The sequence below is a fragment of the Pristiophorus japonicus genome, chromosome 2 (assembly GCF_044704955.1).
Source record: "Pristiophorus japonicus isolate sPriJap1 chromosome 2, sPriJap1.hap1, whole genome shotgun sequence".
NCBI classification, from domain to species: Eukaryota; Metazoa; Chordata; class Chondrichthyes; family Pristiophoridae; genus Pristiophorus; species Pristiophorus japonicus.
In genome coordinates, this window is record NC_091978.1 from 17,757,897 (window position 1) to 17,776,730 (window position 18,834).

General features: G+C 46.5%; 1 protein-coding gene across 3 annotated transcripts in view; it reads right to left on the minus strand.

Moving 5' to 3' along the window:
• The window catches only part of LOC139236054 (dedicator of cytokinesis protein 2-like), a 1,544,097-nt gene that overhangs the window by 1,410,641 nt on the left and 114,622 nt on the right, over positions 1 to 18,834 (minus strand). For 2 of the 3 annotated variants that reach the window (XM_070866795.1, XM_070866794.1), the window contains exons 3-4: positions 10,394 to 10,434; positions 995 to 1,050 (exon numbers count right to left, since the gene is read on the minus strand). In XM_070866795.1, the coding sequence (XP_070722896.1) occupies positions 995 to 1,050; positions 10,394 to 10,434 (97 nt within the window). Of the gene's footprint in view, positions 1 to 994; positions 1,051 to 1,146; positions 1,238 to 10,393; positions 10,435 to 18,834 lie in introns of those variants that run through there. The other variant, XM_070866796.1, reaches the window with a different exon arrangement.

The window sequence follows — 18,834 nt, forward strand, 5'->3', positions numbered from 1 at the left end:
CGACGCCGACAACCTTGGTGGGGCTGGCCCACCCGAACACCTCCTTGGCGGGGCCCCACCCGACGACGACAACCTTGGTGGGGCTGGCCCACCCGAACACCTCCTTGGCGGGGCCCCACCCGACGCCGACAACCTTGGTGGGGCTGGCCCGCCCGACGTCCTCTTTGGTGGGGCCCCGCCCAACGATGGCATCCTTGGTGGGGTCCGCCTGACAACAACCTCGGCGGGGCTGGACGGTCCAAACAGCTCTTCGGTGGGAATTCCGAATTCTGACGTTCCGAAATCCGGAAATACCTGAACCTGGGCTCGGACTTTCCCGATTCGCGACGTCAGAAAACAAATCGAAAATCCGGAAAAACCCGGAATCCGGAACGGCATCGGTTCCGAGGCTTCCAGATTTTGGACGGCAAACCTGTAGTTGCGTTGGAGACAGTTCAGAGAAGATTCACAAAGTTGATTCCTGAGAAGGATTGAGCAGGTTGGGCCTATACTCATTGTAGAATCAGAGATGATCTGATTGAAACATATAAGATTATGAGGGGGCTTGACAAGGTAGATGCAGGGAGGATGTTTCCCCTCGTGGAGAATCTAGAATTGGGGGACATAGTTTCAGAATAAGGGGTCGCCCATTTAAAACGTAAATGAGGAGAAATTTGTTCGCTCATAGTGTCGTGAATCTTTGGAATTCTCTACCCCAGAGAGCTGAGGAGGCTGGGTCATTGAATATATTTAAGGTGGAGATAGACAGATTTTTGAATGATAAGGGAGGGAGTAAAGGGTTATGGGGAGCGGGCGGGAAAGTGGAGTTGAGGCCAAGATCAGATCAGCCATGATCTTATTGAATGGCAGAGTAGGCTCGAAGGGCCAAATGGCCTACTGCTGCTCTTAAATCTTATGTTCTTATAAGCATAACAACAGCCTGCTGTATGATGTCACATCCACCAGAGCTGCATGTCAATAAATCAATTGGGTTTGACCAAGTAAGGACACTTACCCTCTGATCTCAACGGCTGCATTTTTGATGTGGATGATTGAGGCAGGAAATATTCCCTGTGGAGAGAGCACACAAATTAGTCTCCAGGTAAAAGGTTTGATTACAGACAGGAAGGATACAATGAGCGTTAATTTACGGGGGGGAAAAAATACCTCACTCGGACATCATTCCAGTTCACTGCCCCGATTGTTTCAAACTGAGTGTCACCTAACGTCGCTCTGAAGAAAGTTCTGGAACACTCCGGTGAGGGTTTTTTTAAAACGTGAGGCTGCTTCTCCGTTGAACTGACAGGAGCCTCGTGCAGGGAGGGAAAAAACTTCCAAATTACAGGGCAAGCTGCGATTTGCGAAAAACTCACGGTATGTCACTCTGGGAATTATTTCCCCTTTTGTGTTTTTTTTCGCAACGTGCCACCGTGTGTCTGTGAAACAGGTGTTTGCTTCGAAAAATGAAAACAGAATAAGGAACAGGAAACAAACCTCAACTCTTGTCAGCGCGTGAAAATGAACTAAAAAAGGCGGGTTGCCCTTTCGGGGACAGAACCTCCCTCAGGATCTGGGTGAAGGGTCTTGCAGGAGATATCTTAACCTACCCTGCCTCTTTTTTAGCATCCCTTCCCCTCTCCCTTTCCCTCTCCCCCCTTTCCCTCTCCCCACCATTGCTCTCCGCCTGGAATTCCCTCTTATATAGAGATTACACAAACCAGGGTGGTATTCCCTGGAATTTAGATGGTTCAGGGGTGATCTGATCGAAGTTTTTGGGATATTAAGGAGAAACTGATAGGGTAGATAGAGAGAAACTACTTCTGCTGGTTGGGGATTATAGGATTAAGCGGCGGGGGTGGGCATAGACTAAAAATTAGGCTTTTCAGGAGTGAAATTAGGAAACACAAAGGGTGGTAGAAGTTTGGAACTCTCTTCTGCAAATGGTAATTGAATCTAGATCAATTAATTTAAATTGGAGATTGACTTTTGTTAACCAAAGGTTATGGGCCAAAGACGGGTATATGGAGTTAGATCGCAGAGCAGCCATGATCTCATTGAATAGTGGAACAGGTTCGAGGGGCTGAATGGGCTACTCCTGCTCCTATATTCCTCTGTTCCACCTCCCTCCCTTCCTTTAAGAGCCTCCTTAAAGCCCATCACTTTGCCCATGGATTTGATCACAGCCTCCTAACATCTCCTGTTCAATTTTTTTTATATAAAGAAAGCCTTTCACCAGGATGTCCCAAAGCACTTTACAGCCAATGGAGTCCTTTTGAAGTGTAATCACTGTTGTAATGCAAGAAACGCGGCAGCCAATTTACGCACATCAAACTCCCACAAACAGCAAGGTGATAATGACCAGTTAATCTGTTTTTAGCGATCTTCAAAATAGTGCCATGGGATCTTTTACATCCACCTGAGAGGGCAGACGGGGCCTCGGTTGTACGTCTCATTCAAAAGACGACACCTCCGACAGTGCAACACTCCCTCAGCACTGCACTGGAGCGTCAGGCCTAGATTTTTGTGTTCAAGTCTCTTGATAGGGACTAGAGCCCCAAACCTATATTTTTGTGCTCAAGCCGCTGGAGTGGAACATGTACCCACAATCTTTTGAACTCTGAGGCAAGGGTGCTACCCACTGAGCCACAGCTGACACTGTATGGGTTTCCTGTCCCTGTGCAGGTTTATAGCTTTTGTGTAGTTTCAGGTTTCTTTGGTTTTTACCTGGAATGGAATTAAATTTTCACTATCTATTTCAGTGTCTAAATGTACTGCTGTTGTATTTTTGAGGAGTTAAATCCTTTCCAGTTTCTGGTATCATTAAGGAGCAGCTTGAATCTTAGTAATACCACAAAGACCACACCTGGAGTACTGTGCACAGTTATCTAAGAAAGGATATATTTGCCTTGGAGGCAGTGCAACAAAGGTTCACTGGATTGATTCCTGGGATGAGAGGGCTGTCTAATAATGAGAGATTGTGTAGAATGGGCCTATACTCTCTGGAGTTTAGAAGAATGAGAGGTGATTTCATTGAAACATACAGGATTCTGAGGGGGATTGACATGACAAGGTAGATGCTGAGAGGTTGTTTCCCCCAACTGGAGTGTCCAGAACTAGGGGTCACAGTCTCAGGATAAGAGAACTATGGTAGGCCATTTAAGACAGAGATGAGGAGGAATTTCTTCACTCAGAGGATTGTGAATCTTTGGAATTCTCCAACCCAGAGGGCTGTGCATGCTGAGTCTTTGAATATATATTCAAGGCTGAGATAGATCGACTTTTGGAGTCCAGGGGAAAAACGGGATATGGAGATTGGGCAGGTAAGTGGAGTTGAGGTCGATTATCAACCATGATCACATTGAATGACGGAGCAGGCTCGAGGGGCCGTATGGCCTACTCCTGCTCCTATTTCCTATGTTCTTATACACTTATAAGAAGCAATTAATTTTTTTAGGGGTGGTTACTTTTTAAAGGCAAACCTTTCCTGAAATAAGAACATAAGAATTAGGAACAGGAGTAGGCCATCTAGCCCCTCGAGCCTGCTCCACCATTCAACAAGATCATGGCTGATCTGGTCGTGGACTCAGCTCCACTTACCCACCCTCTCTCCGTAACCCTTAATTCCCTTATTGGTTAAAAATCTATCTATCTGTGACTTGAATACATTCAATGAGCTAGCCTCAACTGCTTCCTTGGGCAGAGAATTCCACAGATTCACAACCCTCTGGGAGAAGAAATTCCTTCTCAACTCGGTTTTAAATTGGCTCCCCCGTATTTTGAGGCTGTGCCCCCTAGTTCTAGTCTCCCCTACCAGTGGAAACAACTTCTCTGCCTCTATCTTGTCTACCCCTTTCATGATTTTAAATGTTTCTATACGATCACCTCTCATCCTTCTGAACTCCAACGAGTAAAGACCCAGTCTACTTAATCTATCATCATAAGGTAATCCCCTCATCTCCGGAATCAGCCTAGTGAATCGTCTCTGTACCCCCTCCAAAGCCAGTATATCCTTCCTTAAGTAAGGTGACCAAAACTGCACGCAGTACTCCAGGTGCGCCTTACCAATACCCGATACAGGGTATCTCTGTGGGGTAGATTTTGACTTTGCGCTAGGGGACAAATGGATAATGTCTCCTATTTGTGTGATAATAGCTGTGGCTCAGTGGGTAACACAGTTGCCTCTGAGTCAGGAGGTTGTAGGTTCAAGTCCCACTTGAGTACAAAAGTCTAGGCTGACACTCCAGTGCAGTGCTGAGTTGCACTGTCAGAGGTGTTGTCTTTCAGATGAGATATTAGACTGAGGCCCTGTCTGCTCTCTCTCAAGTGGATGTAAAAGATCCCATAAGGAGAACAGGGGTCCTGGCCATTATTTATCTCTCAATCAACATAACAAAAACAGATCATCTGATCATTACCTCATTGCTGTTTGTGGGAGCTTGCAAATTGGCTGCCGCATTTCCCAAATTACAACAGTGACTACACTCCAAAAGTACTTCATTGCCTGTAAAGGGCTTTGGGATGTCTGGTGGTCGTGAATGGCACTCTAGAAATGCAAGTCTTTTTACTAATCTGATTTTTATCTCCATTGTAGTCAACTATGAGAGATGTATAACAGGTTGCCAACTACCTATCTCCCATTTTGCACTATAAGTCAAAATCTACCCCATTGTAGGTCTAATTGTTGAGCCAAGTCCTGTGTGCTTGATATAATCATGCATAGCTGGGCTTGACAAGTCGACTCATTTGGCTTGTTGCCACTGAGGAACTTATGTCATGGCAGATGTTATCGGCTGGACACCATCCCTGTTGCACTTGCTAAGCACTTCCTGTTGAGTGCGAATTTGACAGTAAATGGGTGAGTAATGATTGTTATGTCAAAGGCTGTGCTAAAGACAGAGAAAGTGAAATGTGAGTGGGTGTGATCCTCTCTTCCCTCGTCACTTGAAAGCAGCACCATGGATCACCAGCAGCCCACATCTACCTCGCCCAAGTGGCAGCGAACCCAGTCCACGATCGGCGGCGGCGACCGCTGTTCGACTGTGGGGGGCATCGCGGGCTGAAATCAATCCTGAAGCGGACGAGGCACCACTTCAAACATACATTGGCCGCATTTCCATCCACCACGGTGAGTCTGTCCAGCTGCCTGCGTGAACAACGCTTCCCCTCTCTGCCCTGCGCCGCAGAACCATTGATCTATTTATCATGTCAGTCTGCGCCTGTAGATGTCTTTCAGGGGAAACTATTAAAGTACACGAGGGAGGAAGGAATAGAAGGATATGCCGATGGGGGTTAGATCAAGTGGGGTGAGTGGCGGGCCGTGTGGAACAGAGATACCAGCATAGACTCGTTGGGCCGAATGGCCTGTTTCTGTGCTGTAAATTCAGTGTATATATGTCATTCATCGCAAATTTTTTGTAGCCCCTTCCCTGCCATTCATTTTTATGAAGGACTTCACCAACTCCTTTTGCTGGGCATCTGTTCCTTCTGTCCGCTGTGGGGTTTGGTTCATTTTAAAGCTAATTTGTTTTGTGCTACATATAGTACCTCATTGGCTTTGAGATGTCCAGTGGTCGTGAAAGGCACTACATAATTGCAAGTCTTTATATCATGGGGCCTATGTAGATAGCCACCATTTGTGCCTCTTAAATTTTTTGTAAATGAGATGTTTAGGATGATTGAAGGAGTTGGTAGCATACAAAAAGAAAAATGATTTCCTCTGGTGAGGGGCTGTAAATTAAGAGCAAGGGGGTAATGTCAGGAAGTACTTCTTCACACAAAGGGTACTGGAAATCTGGAACTCTCTCTTCCAAAAAGCTACTGAGGCTGGGAAGGGGGGGCGGTGGGGAGTTCAATTGAAAATGTCAAAACTGGGATTTTTGTTCGGCAGGAGTATTAAGGGTTATGAAACCAAGGCGGGTAGATGGAGTTATAATACAGATCAGCCATGATCTAATTGAATGATGGAACAGGATCGAGGGTCTGAATGGCCTCCTCCTGTTTCTACGTTCCTATGTTTCTGGAACTAACTGCTTATTGTACCCTTAACATTTTTCATCATTGACAGCCAAGATTGTAACTTCCTTTTCTGACATTATGAATAGAGTAACTTGGGCCCAGAAATGGAAACCAGGTTGCATTATCAGTGTCAGCTGTGACTAAGTGGACAGCACTCTCGCTTCTGAGTCAGAAGGTTGTGGGTTCAAGTCCCATTCCAAAGACTTGGACACCAAAAAAATCCAGGCTAACACTCCAGTGCAATGCTGAGGGAGCGCTGCATTGTCGGAGGTGCCGTCTTTTGGATGAGACTTTCAACCGAGGCCTCATCTGCTCTCTCAAGTGGACATAAAAGATCCCATAGCACTATTGCAAAGGAGAGCAGGGGGAGTTATCACCAGTGTCCTGGCCAATATTTATCCCTCAATCAACATAATCTGGTAATTGTCACATTGCTGTTTGTGGGAGCTTGCTGTGTGCAAATTGGCTGCCGCGTTTCCCACATTACAACAGTGACTACACACCAAAAGGTATTTCGTCGCTTTGAGACGTCTGGGGTGGTCCTGAAAGGCGCTATATAAATGCAAGTCCTTTTGTATTGTATTGAGCATGGAAATACATTAACAGAAAGTTAATGACTTTATATCCTATTTTCTTCCAGCCTACTCCTGCTCCTATTTCTTATGTTCTTATGCTTCCCTCTCCCTTTGCCGTAACCATTTACACCTCCTCTGGACCCAGCTTTTATTTCTAACGTAGTCCTAGTGTCATCTCCTTTTGCCTCGCACCATCATCCACTTTGGCCATTTAATCACTCCTGCCCTCCACCCGATCACAGACCTCCCCCTTTTGTTCATTGCTTCCCCCGCCACACCCTTCCCTAATCCCCTTTTCCCTAGCTCTACTCTTGCTTAAAAGCTGTTCATCTCTGACATCTTCCCGCTCGGATGAAAGGTCATCGACCTTGAAATATTAACTCTTGTTTCTCTCTCCACAAATGCTGCCTGACCTGCTGAGTGTTTTCCAGCATTTGATACTTTTTTTTCCCCAGTTTCCCAGTATCTGCAGATAGTTTACTTCTGTTTAAGAAAAAGTTATTCGGGTTACTTGTCAAATGAAGTAGAAATGACTGTCCTGATTACTTTCCTGACTACCGGAGGTGGAAATGAAGCAGTAACCTTCGGGAACCTTCACCAACCTCCCTTCACCACAAATGATTGCAACACGTCTACCGTTAAAGCCCTGAAAACACACAATACTGTTTTATTGTGAAAGTTTAGGTCGTATTCTTAGTGGCCCCTCGGTGATCTGTCAGATTTGGGTTGGTTGCCAGGATTACGGAATAATCTCGAGGATACTGCTGCAAGCAATTCCCAGGGGGAAAATAAACCATGGGCGGTAAGAAAAAAAAAAAATTATTTTTTCACAGCTTCTTTGAATTCACAGGATGTGGGCATCTCTATCAAGGCCAGCATTTATTGCCCATCCCTAATTACGCTCGAGAAGGTGGTGGTGAACCGCCTTCTACAATACAACTGATTGGTTTGCTAGGACATTTCAGAGGGCAGTTAAGGGTCAACTATATTGCTGTGGCTCTGGAGTCACATGTAGGCCAGAGCAGGTAAGGACGGCCGATTTCCTTCCCTAAAGGACATTGGCAAACCAGATGGGTTTTGTAATGGCAATCTGGTAATTTCATGGTCACCATTATTGATACTAGCTTTTTATTCCAGATTTATTTAACTATTATGTTTACAGCACAGAAAGAGGCCATTCGGCCCGTTGAGCCCTTTGCAGGAGCACTTCAGCTCGTCCCACTCCCACACCCTTTCCCCATAGCCCTACAAATGTTTTATCTTCAGTTACTTATCCAATTCTCTTTTGAAAGCGTGAATGAGTCTGCCTCCACCACCTATGCAGGCAGTGCTGATCCTAACCACTCACTCTGTAAAAACGTTTTTCCTCGTGTCGCCTTTGGGTCTTCTGTCGATCATCATCATCATCATAGGCAGTCCCTTGAAATCGAGGAAGACTTGCTTCCACTCTCAGTGAATTCTCAGGTGATTGAACAGTCCAATACGTGAATTACAGTCTCTGTCACAGGTGGGACAGGCAGTGGTTGGAGGAAAGGGTGGGTGGGACTAGTTTGCCGCACGCTCCTTCCGCTACCTGCACTGGTTTTCTGCAGGCTCTCAGTGACGAGGCTCGAGGTACTCGGCACCCTCCCGGATGCTCTTCCTCCACTTTGGGCGGTCCCAGGTGCCGGTGGGGATGTTGCACTTGATAAGGAGGCTTTGAGGGTGTCCTTGTAACGTTTCCTCTGCCCACCTGGGGCTCGCTTGCCATGTAGGAGTTCCGAGTAGAGCGCTTGCTTTGGGAGTCTTGTGTCGGGCAAATGGTCGAGTGTGGTCAGTGCTTCGATGCTGGCCTGATCGAGAATATTGATGTTGGTGCGTCTATCCTCCTTAATTCACCGCCCTTTGGCTCTCAACCCTTCCACCAATGGAAACATTTTATCTCTATCTACTCTGTCTTGACCCCTCATGATTTTGAACACCTCTTATCAAATCTTCTCTGTTCTAAGGAGAACAACTCCAGCTTCTCCAGTCTATCCATGTAACTAAAGTCCCTCATCCCTGGAAACATTCTTGTAAATCTTTTCTGCACCCACTCTGAGGCCATCACAACCTTCCTAAAGTGTGGTGCCCAGAGTTGGACACAATGCTCCAATTGAGGCCAAACCAGTGTTTTATAAAGGTTCATCATAACGTCCTGGCTTTTGTGCAAAATGCCTCTTATTTATGAAGCCCAGGATCCCATGTGCTTTTTAAACCGCTTTCTCAACCTGCCCTGCCACCTTCAACAATTTGTGCACATATACACCCCACGTCTCTCTGTTCATGCACCCCCTGGAGAAGTGTACTATTTAGTTCATATTGCCTCTCCTTGTAATTAATTTGATTAATTAATCACATTTTAAATTTCCCCAACTGTCATGGTGGGATTAAAACTCATGTTTCCAGATCATTGGCCAAGCCTTTGGATGACTGGTCAAGTAACATAACCACTATGCTACACTAATTGGTGTGGGAAGATAGTGCACCCTGAAGATAGGCATGTCGGGCAACCAATGACAGAAGCTGTCCATGGCCACTATTCCTTTTATGGCCTCGACTTCCCGCTGAGCCGCTCCGGGAGAGCGATGGCTACGAAGAGAGTGACTGGATTGGACGTCACCAAAATCCAGATCGCTGATTGGAGCAGGTACAGCACAAACGGCGAGGTCGGGGCGAAGGAGCGGCGATAGACTGTAGCGGGACATGATCGGGGCCCAGGAGAGGCGTGAGTTCAGGGCCCAGAAGAGGCGAGGGCCCAGGGGCAGCACGGGCCAGCCCACACTGCGATATGTGTGCGCACTAGGTCCATGCAGCAAAGCTGGTCTCCAGTTGTCTTGGTTCATCCTTGCCACTGGACCAAGACCTAGCTCTGTCAAGCCCGTGTGGTGGCTGGTGTGCAACGGTCACCACACATTAAAAAAATCCACGCACAGGCATCTTCCACCCTTCAACATGTAGTTCAGGACCTGGAATGTCAGGTCCTTCATTGAAACACCTGTGAACTCATCTTTTTTTGGCGTGGAAGCAAGTCATCCTCGATACGAGGGACCGCCTAAGAGAGAGAGAGAGAGAGAGAGAGAGAGTCAGAAGCATGGGAGGCGGGGCAGCAGGAGGAGAGAATTCATGTGATGAAATCTCCTGGAATTCACCGAACCCGAGTTGAGTGAGATATAGGCAGAACCCTTGGAGCTTCTCTTGTCAAGAGAAGTTGTGCGTGGTGAATGACGAACTAAAAGACAATCAAAAGCTAAAATATTTAACATCCTCAAAAAATTTGAAAATTAAAAAATAGTTTCTTCACTCCGGAATTTTCTCTTACAACTAATTTGATTTGGACATTGAAGGTTTATATTTATAGGAACGGTAGCATAGTGGTTATGTTACTGGACTAGCAGTCCAGCAGTCCTGGGCGAATGATCTTAACCACGGCATCCGGGGAATTTAAATTCAATTAAAAATAAATCTGGAATAAACAGTAATCAGCAACGGCAAACATGAAACGGAATGTCCATCTGGTTCATTAATGTCCTTTAGGGAAGAAAATCTGCCGTCTTAATAACCCAGTCTGGCCAATATGTGACTCCAGGCCCACAGCAATGTGGTTGACTCCTAATTGCCCTCTGAAATGGCCTAGCAAGCCACTCAGTTGTACCTTCTCGAGGGCAATTAGGGATGGGCAATAAATGCTGGCCTTGCCGGCGACGCCCACACCCGTGAATGAATAAAAGATCTCATTTTATCTGTCGGGATTTTAACGTTGGTTAGTAAATGTTGATGGTCAATAAGTAATCCATCAGACTTACCGTAACAGATCTGTTTTTCAGGCAATACCCTCTGTACCAACCTATGGAATGGAAACACAACTAATGTTAGTGCCAATAAAAAACAGGACAAAGACACCATCTGGTGACCCCCCTGTTGGTCGATGTGTACAGATTAGGGAGGTACAGTGACACCCACTACAATTAAATAACCCATCGCTGGCTGTCAATGCTCACATGTGAAGATACTTGCATGAGTTACTGGAGGATGGCCGACACTCGTTGCACCATAACCCTTGGCACTGCTAAATGCCTGCGGGGCAGGGAAGGAGAGAAATGGAAGATGGATGAATAATGAATGAGGGGAAATGAATGATACTCAATACAACAATTTTTTTCGGCAGCATCTCCAAAACCTGCAACCTCTGTCACCGAGAAGCACGAGGGCAGCAGGTGGATGGGAACACCATCACCTACAAATTCCCCTCCAAGTCTCACAACAACAACTTGCATTTATATTGCACCTTTAATGTAGTAAAACGTTCCAAGGAGTGCAATCAGACAACAAATTTGCACCAAGCCAAAACAGAGGACATTAGGATAAAAAGCTTCGTCGAAGCAGTACGTTTTTAGGAGGGTCTTGCATCCTTGTGTTTAAATCCCTTCATAGACTCAACCCTCCCTGCCTCACCACTGGTGGTCGTGCTTTCAGTTGCCCAGGCCCTGAGCTCTGGAATTCACTCCCTAACCTCTCCACCTCGCTCTCTCTTAAGATGCTCGTTAAATCCTACCCCGGACAAAACTTTTGGTCACCTGTCCTTCTGTGGCTCGGTGTCAAATTAATTCTAATAAAAATCCTGTGAAGCACCCTCGGACATTTCACTACGCAGCAACTCGCCAAGGCTTCTTCGGCAGCACCGCCCAAACCCACAACCCCTACCACCTAGAAGGACAAGGGCAACGGGTGCATGGGAACGCCATCACCTGCAAGTTCTCCTCCAAGTCACACACCATCCTGACTTAGAAATATATCGCCGTTCCTTCATCATCGCTGGGTCAAAATCCTGGAACTCCCTTCACCACACGGACTGCAGCGGTTCAAGAAGGCGGCTCATCACCATCTTCTCAAGGGCAATTAGGTGTGGGCAACAAATGCTGACCTTGCCAGCAACGCCCACATCCCATGAACGGATAAAACAAAATGTGCTATACGCACACTCAACTTGCTGCTGAGTGACAGATGGAGAGAGAATTCCAGACATAACTGACCCTTACAGAAGTGTGCACAGGTTCAGGCCGCATCTCGGTTGGATAACACCGACGTGCTGCCTGTGGCTGTTTACAAGGATGGATTTTGTTCTGAACTCTGAGTTGGAACAGTTACAGTAGTGCCTGTTTGCATGCAAAGTACATTGGGTTTTTTTTCAGCGTGAACACTCCAGATGGCTGCATTAACAAGGAAGGATTTATTTATGGAGACAGCATACAATTGCAGCAGAGTAGCAGCTGATGTCAAACACCATCCAGCTGAATATAATCTAGAGCAGATTGTTTGAGAGAAGCTGCAGACCCTTGCTCATTCCTCAGCAGCTGGCTGACCCCTTTCTCCTCTGTCAACTCCAAAAAGCATTGACAACATGCAAAAAATAAACAGGACCTGAACAGCCTCGGCTTTGGGAGGGAGGAGAAGTTTACCGCCTGGGGAGGGGAAAGGAAGAAAGAAAGACTTGCATTTCTATCGTGCCTTTCATGACCACCTGACGCCTCAAAGCCAATGATGTACTTTTGGATGAAGTCACTGTGGTAATGTAGGAAATGCAGCAGCCAACTTGCACACAGCAAACTCCCACAAACAGCAATGACCAGATAATCTTTTTTTGTTATGGTGATTGAGGGATAAATATTGGCCAGGACAACTCTCCTGCTCTACTACGAAATAGTGCCATAGGATCTTTTACATCCACCTGAGAGGGCAGACAGGACCTCCATTGAACATCTCATCAGAAAGACACCCTCAGCACTGCAACAGGAGTATCAGCCTAGATTTATATGCTCAAGTTCCTGAATTGGAACTTGAACCTACAACCTTCTGATGCAGAGGCAACTATGCTATCCACTGAGCCACAGGTGACAGGTGAAGGATCATAGAATTATAGAAATGTACAGCATGGAAGGAGGCCATTCGACCCATCGTGTCTGTGCCTGCCGACAAAGAGCTATCTGGCCTAATCCCATTTTCCAGCTCTTGGTCCGTAGCCCTGTAGGTTACGGCACTTTAAATGCACATCCAAGTATTTTTTAAATGTGGTGAGGGTTTCTGCTTTTACCACCATTTCATGCAGTGAGTTCCAGACCCCAGGCACCCTCTGGGTGAAAACATTTCCCCTCAACTCCCCTCTAAACCTTCTACCAACTACTTTAAATCTATGGATCCCAATCCTGACAGCATTCCCACTCGCTAGGCCAGGCCGGCTAAGTTCTGGTGGGAGGTGCAGAGGACCCATTTTCCGCTCCTCACCCCTCACATGTCTTTTTTACCTCCAGCCTTGACTATTTAAATACTCTCCTGACTGTTTATGGAGGATGGAAAGCGGAAAGGCCATCCAAGGGAGCATTTAAGATAATTGAAGATAATTGGCAAAATAACCAGGGGTCGGTTGAGAAGAACTTATTTTAACCAGCAGGTTATTATGAACTGGAATGCACAACCTGAAAGGGTGGTGGCAGAAGATTCAATAGTAACCTTCAAAGCTGAAATTTGCAGGGCTACGTGGACAGTGCAGGGGAGTGGGACTAATGAGATCGCTCTTTCAAAGAATCAGCGCAGGCATAATTGGCCGAATGGCCTCCTCCTTAGTTGTAAGACGCCATGATCTCCAAATCCGTCGATGGCCATGCTCACACTCTGACTCATCCAAGTCTGGTCTACTGTAACTCGCTCCTGTTATATATGTGGACTTGTATTTACTCTGAACAGCCACCAGAGGGCTCATCCCCTGGAGTCCCAAGGGATCTCATAATCCCTTGGGAGCAGATATTTAAGGAGGCTTCACAGGTTGGCGAGGCACTCTGGAGACCTGCACTAAAAGACTACGGTCACACTTTGAGCTCACAGTGTTTAGTCTGACTCAGTCTCCATACACAATAGCTCCTTTCCTCCGTTCTACCATCAATGGCAGAGCCTTCAGCTACCTTTGACCCTCGACCCTGGAACGACATCCCTCAATCATTCCTGCTTGCTACCATCACCCCACCGTCAAAACACTTTCCTGAAATCTACCCCTTTCAACAAGTTTCTTCGCCCACTTTCCTCGAGCCCCAACTTCACTCTTGCTTGGATCCGTCCCAGCTACATTAAAGGCACTACATGAATGCAATTTGTTATTATTGCTGTGTATGGATTTTAAATGCCTGAAGATGGGAGGAAGAAGGAAAGATGGAGAGCTGGAAATCCATTTAAATTGCAGTTAGTCCGTGTGATCACCCCAGGGGGTCGGAGAGGAATTTGCCAGAGTATTCTTTTCCCTGATCGGTCCAGGATATTTTTCTGTATTTTTGCATCTCCCAGGAGATTACATGCCTATGGTGGGGGAGGGTGTGTGGGGTGAAGGGAAGGGAGCAGTTAGCATAATACTCCGGCTATTATGAATTACGAGGATGTTGCCAGGACTGGAGCATTGAGGAAAGATTGGATAGGCTGGAGTTGTTTTCTTTGGAACAGAGGAGGCTGAGGAGAGACTTGATTTATGTGTGCATAAATTATAAGGGGCCTGGATGGAATGGATAGGAAGGACCTATTTCCCTTAGCAGATAGGGTCAACATGCAGGGGGCACAGATTTAAAGTAATTGGTAGGAGGATTAGAATGGATTTGAGAACATTTTTCACCCAGAGGGTGGTGGGGGTCTGGAATTCACGGCCTGAAAGGGTGGTTGAGGCAGAAACCCTCACCACGTTTAAAAAGTACTTGGATGTGCACTTGAAGTTGCGTAGCCTGCAGGGCTACGGACCAAAAGCAGGATCAGGTGGATAGCTCTTTTTCAGCCAGTACAGTCACGATGAGCTGAATGGCCGCCTTCTGTGCCATAAATTTCTATGATTCTACAATGAGTATGGGGCAGGCTTGATGGACGTAATGTTGATTTTTACTATATTATATAAAGCACCCTTCCAATTTTACACAGAGAACACTCTTTCACTTTGGCCTATATATATCCGACTGAGCCGATTTATGAAACTATTTTAAAAAAATTAAACCTTCCGAATTGTTCGTCAACTTGTTTTTCTTCCAGTTGCCATCTGGCCTTTTCATTGCTTTCCCTCTTGATTGTCAAAGCACAGGACCTCAGCTGCCAAATGACTTGAAAAGATTTAATGAAAAATAACTCGCACAATATCCGTGCTGGAATTATCGAGTCGCTCAATCACAGAGCTGCAGCGTGACGAAGCATTTCTTGGTGAACGCTTTGAGGTCTGCCTCTCCGATCAGGAACAGTCAACCTCAAAGCTTCATTAAACACAGAAGCAGGAGTAGGCCATCCAGTCCCTTCGGAGCCCAGCGTTTACGGTCAAGGGATTGCAATATTATCCCCATTGAAGCCTTTGAAGCTGCACTAGGGCGCCCAGAGAGTGGTGTCAGAAGAAAAATGAGGCAGGAAGTCACATGGTCCTAGTTTCGCATTGTGCGTAACATCTGGTCGACTTGGGGCAGTAGCACACTGAATGCAGAGACCTGGCGCTTCACAGGAACGTGATCAGAACAAAATTTGACACTGAGGAGCTATTAGGACAGGGAGGAAGATTTTAGGAGAGGCAGAGAGGTTTTGGGAAGGAATTCCAGAGTTTGCAACCGAGACAACTGAAGGCATAACTGCCAATGGTGGAGCGATTAAAATCGGAGATGCACAAGAGGCCAGAATTGTGGAGCACAGAGAGCGAGGCTGGAGGAGGTTAGAGAAATATGGAGGTGCCAGGCCTTGGAGAGACTTGAAATAAGGATGAGAACTTTATTCTGTCATGTATTCAACCAGCATTGTAACCCATGTATAATCTGACCTAAGTTGTACACTGTGAGAACAATGACCACTAGGTGGTGAACTTGTGGAAGACACTCCTAACCTGGACCTTCAGAGATAAAAGGGGAAGCTCCACCCACTTCCATCACTTGAATGCTGAGGAATAAAGGACAGGTCACAGACTGACCTCTCAAGCATGGGCCTCGTGTGCATTTATACTGTATAGTAAGGACGTATCAATAGCAACGAGAAACTGGGATTTAAACCAAGCGAGCATGACCACTAGCAGAACAGACGAGAGGTACTGTGTTAAGGAATGGTTGGGACAGAGATTCAACATTGTTAAAGCAGTACACAGTTCTCCAGGTAGACAAGGGCAATCGGGCATGCCCCAACATGTAGTCAAACCCAGAGAGAGAGCTCGACAGAGGCAATGGCAAGCTGAACGGCGATTCACGCCATTGCAAGGGACAATGCGGCCAGTAATGGGGCCATCAACATCTGTTAATGGCGCACTCAAGGACAATCACAGGGGCAGTCAGGAATGATCGACTGGCAAGGGACCTTTTGTTTCCAACAGCAGCTCATGTTACAGGCGTAGGCACACACTCAGCCGGAGTGTGCAGAGATGAGAAAAATACTTGCAGAAATGAACGCTGGGGGAAATCGCTGGAAGCTGAAGTTCAGCGAGTTCATGTGGAGCACGTATACAGTTCATACACCAGCACGCCACTGATAATGATGAAAGTGCTCCTCAGTGGCATCCCAGTATCAATGGAGCTAGATGCAGGGGCCAGCCAGTCCCTGATGGGTATCAAACAGTTCGAAAAGTTGTGCAAGTCCAAGGCCAGGAGGCCAAAATTATTGCTGATTGACGCACAGTTACGGACATACACAAAGGAGATCATTCCGGCTAGGCAGCGCCACGGTAGTCGTGACCCACAAAGATTCAGAGAACAGGTTGCCACTCTGGGTTGTCCCGGGGGGACGGTCCCGCATTACTGGGGAGGAGTTGGCTTGCTGTCATTGCAGGGGAGGATGAAAACCCCCTCATTTTACCCAGAAGGAAAAGGGCTGTGGGATCAGTCTGTGCTGTGAATTGAAACTGATACACTTTGACCTTGGCAGAGCAGTGATTGGACGGGGGAGGACACCGGAGGGCCAACGGTGGGACAGAGTCAGCCTGAAGCATGGGGCTTTCAAGCCAATGGGAGAGCACTTTCTCAAAACTGTGGGACTGACTCACAGCCATTATCGGACTATTGTCTTCCCCATGTTTATACTATGGAAAGAAATTATGCAGACCTTCAGAAAACTAGGGAACCCAAAACAAATCAAGGGCCTACACAATGGCTACAGGAGGCCAACGCAATCAACCCCTACTCAAACCTTGAGTAGGTTAGAAAAACTGAATTGGAGGAAAATTATGCAGACCTTCAGAAACCAGGGAACCCAAAACAACCCAAGGGCCTACACAATTGCTACAGGAGGGCAACGCAATCAACACCCACTCAAACCTTGAGTAGGTTAACATCAGTGGAAAAAACCCGCAATAATCTAAAACTGTTGCATTTTTCAAATCACAAAGCCCACCAATGGGAAGAATCGATTTCAGCAGGAGAGGCGGACTGGATAATCTGGCTATAAAAAGGGGTTTCTGACATAGAAACATAGAAACATAGAAACATAGAAAATAGGTGCAGGAGCAGGCCATTCAGCCCTTCTAGCCTGCACCGCCATTCAATGAGTTCATGGCTGAACATGAAACTTCAGTACCCCCTTCCTGCTTTCTCGCCATAACCCTTGATCCCCCGAGTAGTAAGGACTTCATCTAACTCCCTTTTGAATATATTTAGTGAATTGGCCTCAACTACTTTCTGTGGTAGAGAATTCCACAGGTTCACCACTCTCTGGGTGAAGAAGTTTCTCCTCATCTCGGTCCTAAATGGCTTACCCCTTATCCTCAGACTGTGACCCCTGGTTCTGGACTTCTCCAACATTGGGAACATTCTTTCTGCATCTAACCTGTCTAAACCCGTCAGAATTTTAAACGTTTCTATGAGGTCCCCTCTCATTCTTCTGAACTCCAGTGAATACAAGCCCAATTGATCCAATCTTTCTTGATAGGTCAGTCCCGCCATCCCGGGAATCAGTCTGGTGAACCTTCGCTGCACTCCCTCAATAGCAAGAATGTCCTTCCTCAAGTTAGGAGACCAAAACTGTACACAATACTCCAGGTGTGGCCTCACCAAGGCCCTGTACAACTGTAGCAACACCTCCCTGCCCCTGTATTCAAATCCCCTCGCTATGAAGGCCAACATGCCATTTGCTTTCTTAACCGCCTGCTGTACCTGCATGCCAACCTTCAATGACTGATGTACCATGACACCCAGGTCTCGTTGCACCTTCCCTTTTCCTAATCTGTCACCATTCAGATAATAGTCTGTCTCTCTGTTTTTACCACCAAAGTGGATAACCTCACATTTATCCACATTATACTTCATCTGCCATGCATTTGCCCACTCACCTAACCTATCCAAGTCACTCTGCAGCCTAATAGCATCCTCCTCGCAGCTCACACTGCCACCCAACTTAGTATCATCCGCAAATTTGGAGATACTGCATTTAATCCCCTCGTCTAAATCATTAATGTACAATGTAAACAGCTGGGGCCCCAGCACAGAACCTTGCGGCACTCCACTAGTCACTGCCTGCCATTCTGAAAAGTACCCGTTTACTCCTACTCTTTGCTTCCTGTCTGACAACCAGTTCTCAATCCACGTCAGCACACTACCCCCAATCCCATGTGCTTTAACTTTGCACATTAATCTCTTGTGTGGGACCTTGTCGAAAGCCTTCTGAAAGTCCAAATATACCACATCAACTGGTTCTCCTTTGTCCACTTTACTGGAAACATCCTCAAAAAATTCCAGAAGATTTGTCAAGCATGATTTCCCTTTCACAAATCCATGCTGACTTGGACCTATCATGTCACCATTTTCCAGATGCACTGCTATGACATCCTTAATAATTGATTCCATCATTTTACCCACTACTAGTGTGTGTGGTTCCCTGCCCTCGTGATCCAACAACCAGCAAGCCTCTCGACACTAACGGAAAACCAGTGTCCGAAGACACCGAAGATAGAAGAAACAAACCACCAGACCTGCAGAAGGCGCAGTAGTGAGTATAACCTCTGGTTCCCGGAACTCCCAACTCAGTTAGGCCAGGAAAGGTGGGAGGTTGGGCATTGTACTGCTAAACTTGTGTAAAGATTATCGTTGTGTCCGTTTAGTGGGATTTAGGGGGATTGTTTTGTTGGTGTATTGCTGTTTGCTGAGATACACCTTGTCAAATAAATTGGAAGCCTAAAGTTCCTCTTGGAATCACCTTGTCTCAGTTCTATTGTATTACATCTCCTGATCGTGAGTCTTATGTCAGAACAGTGTAAGGGAAGCTAGGAGCGCCT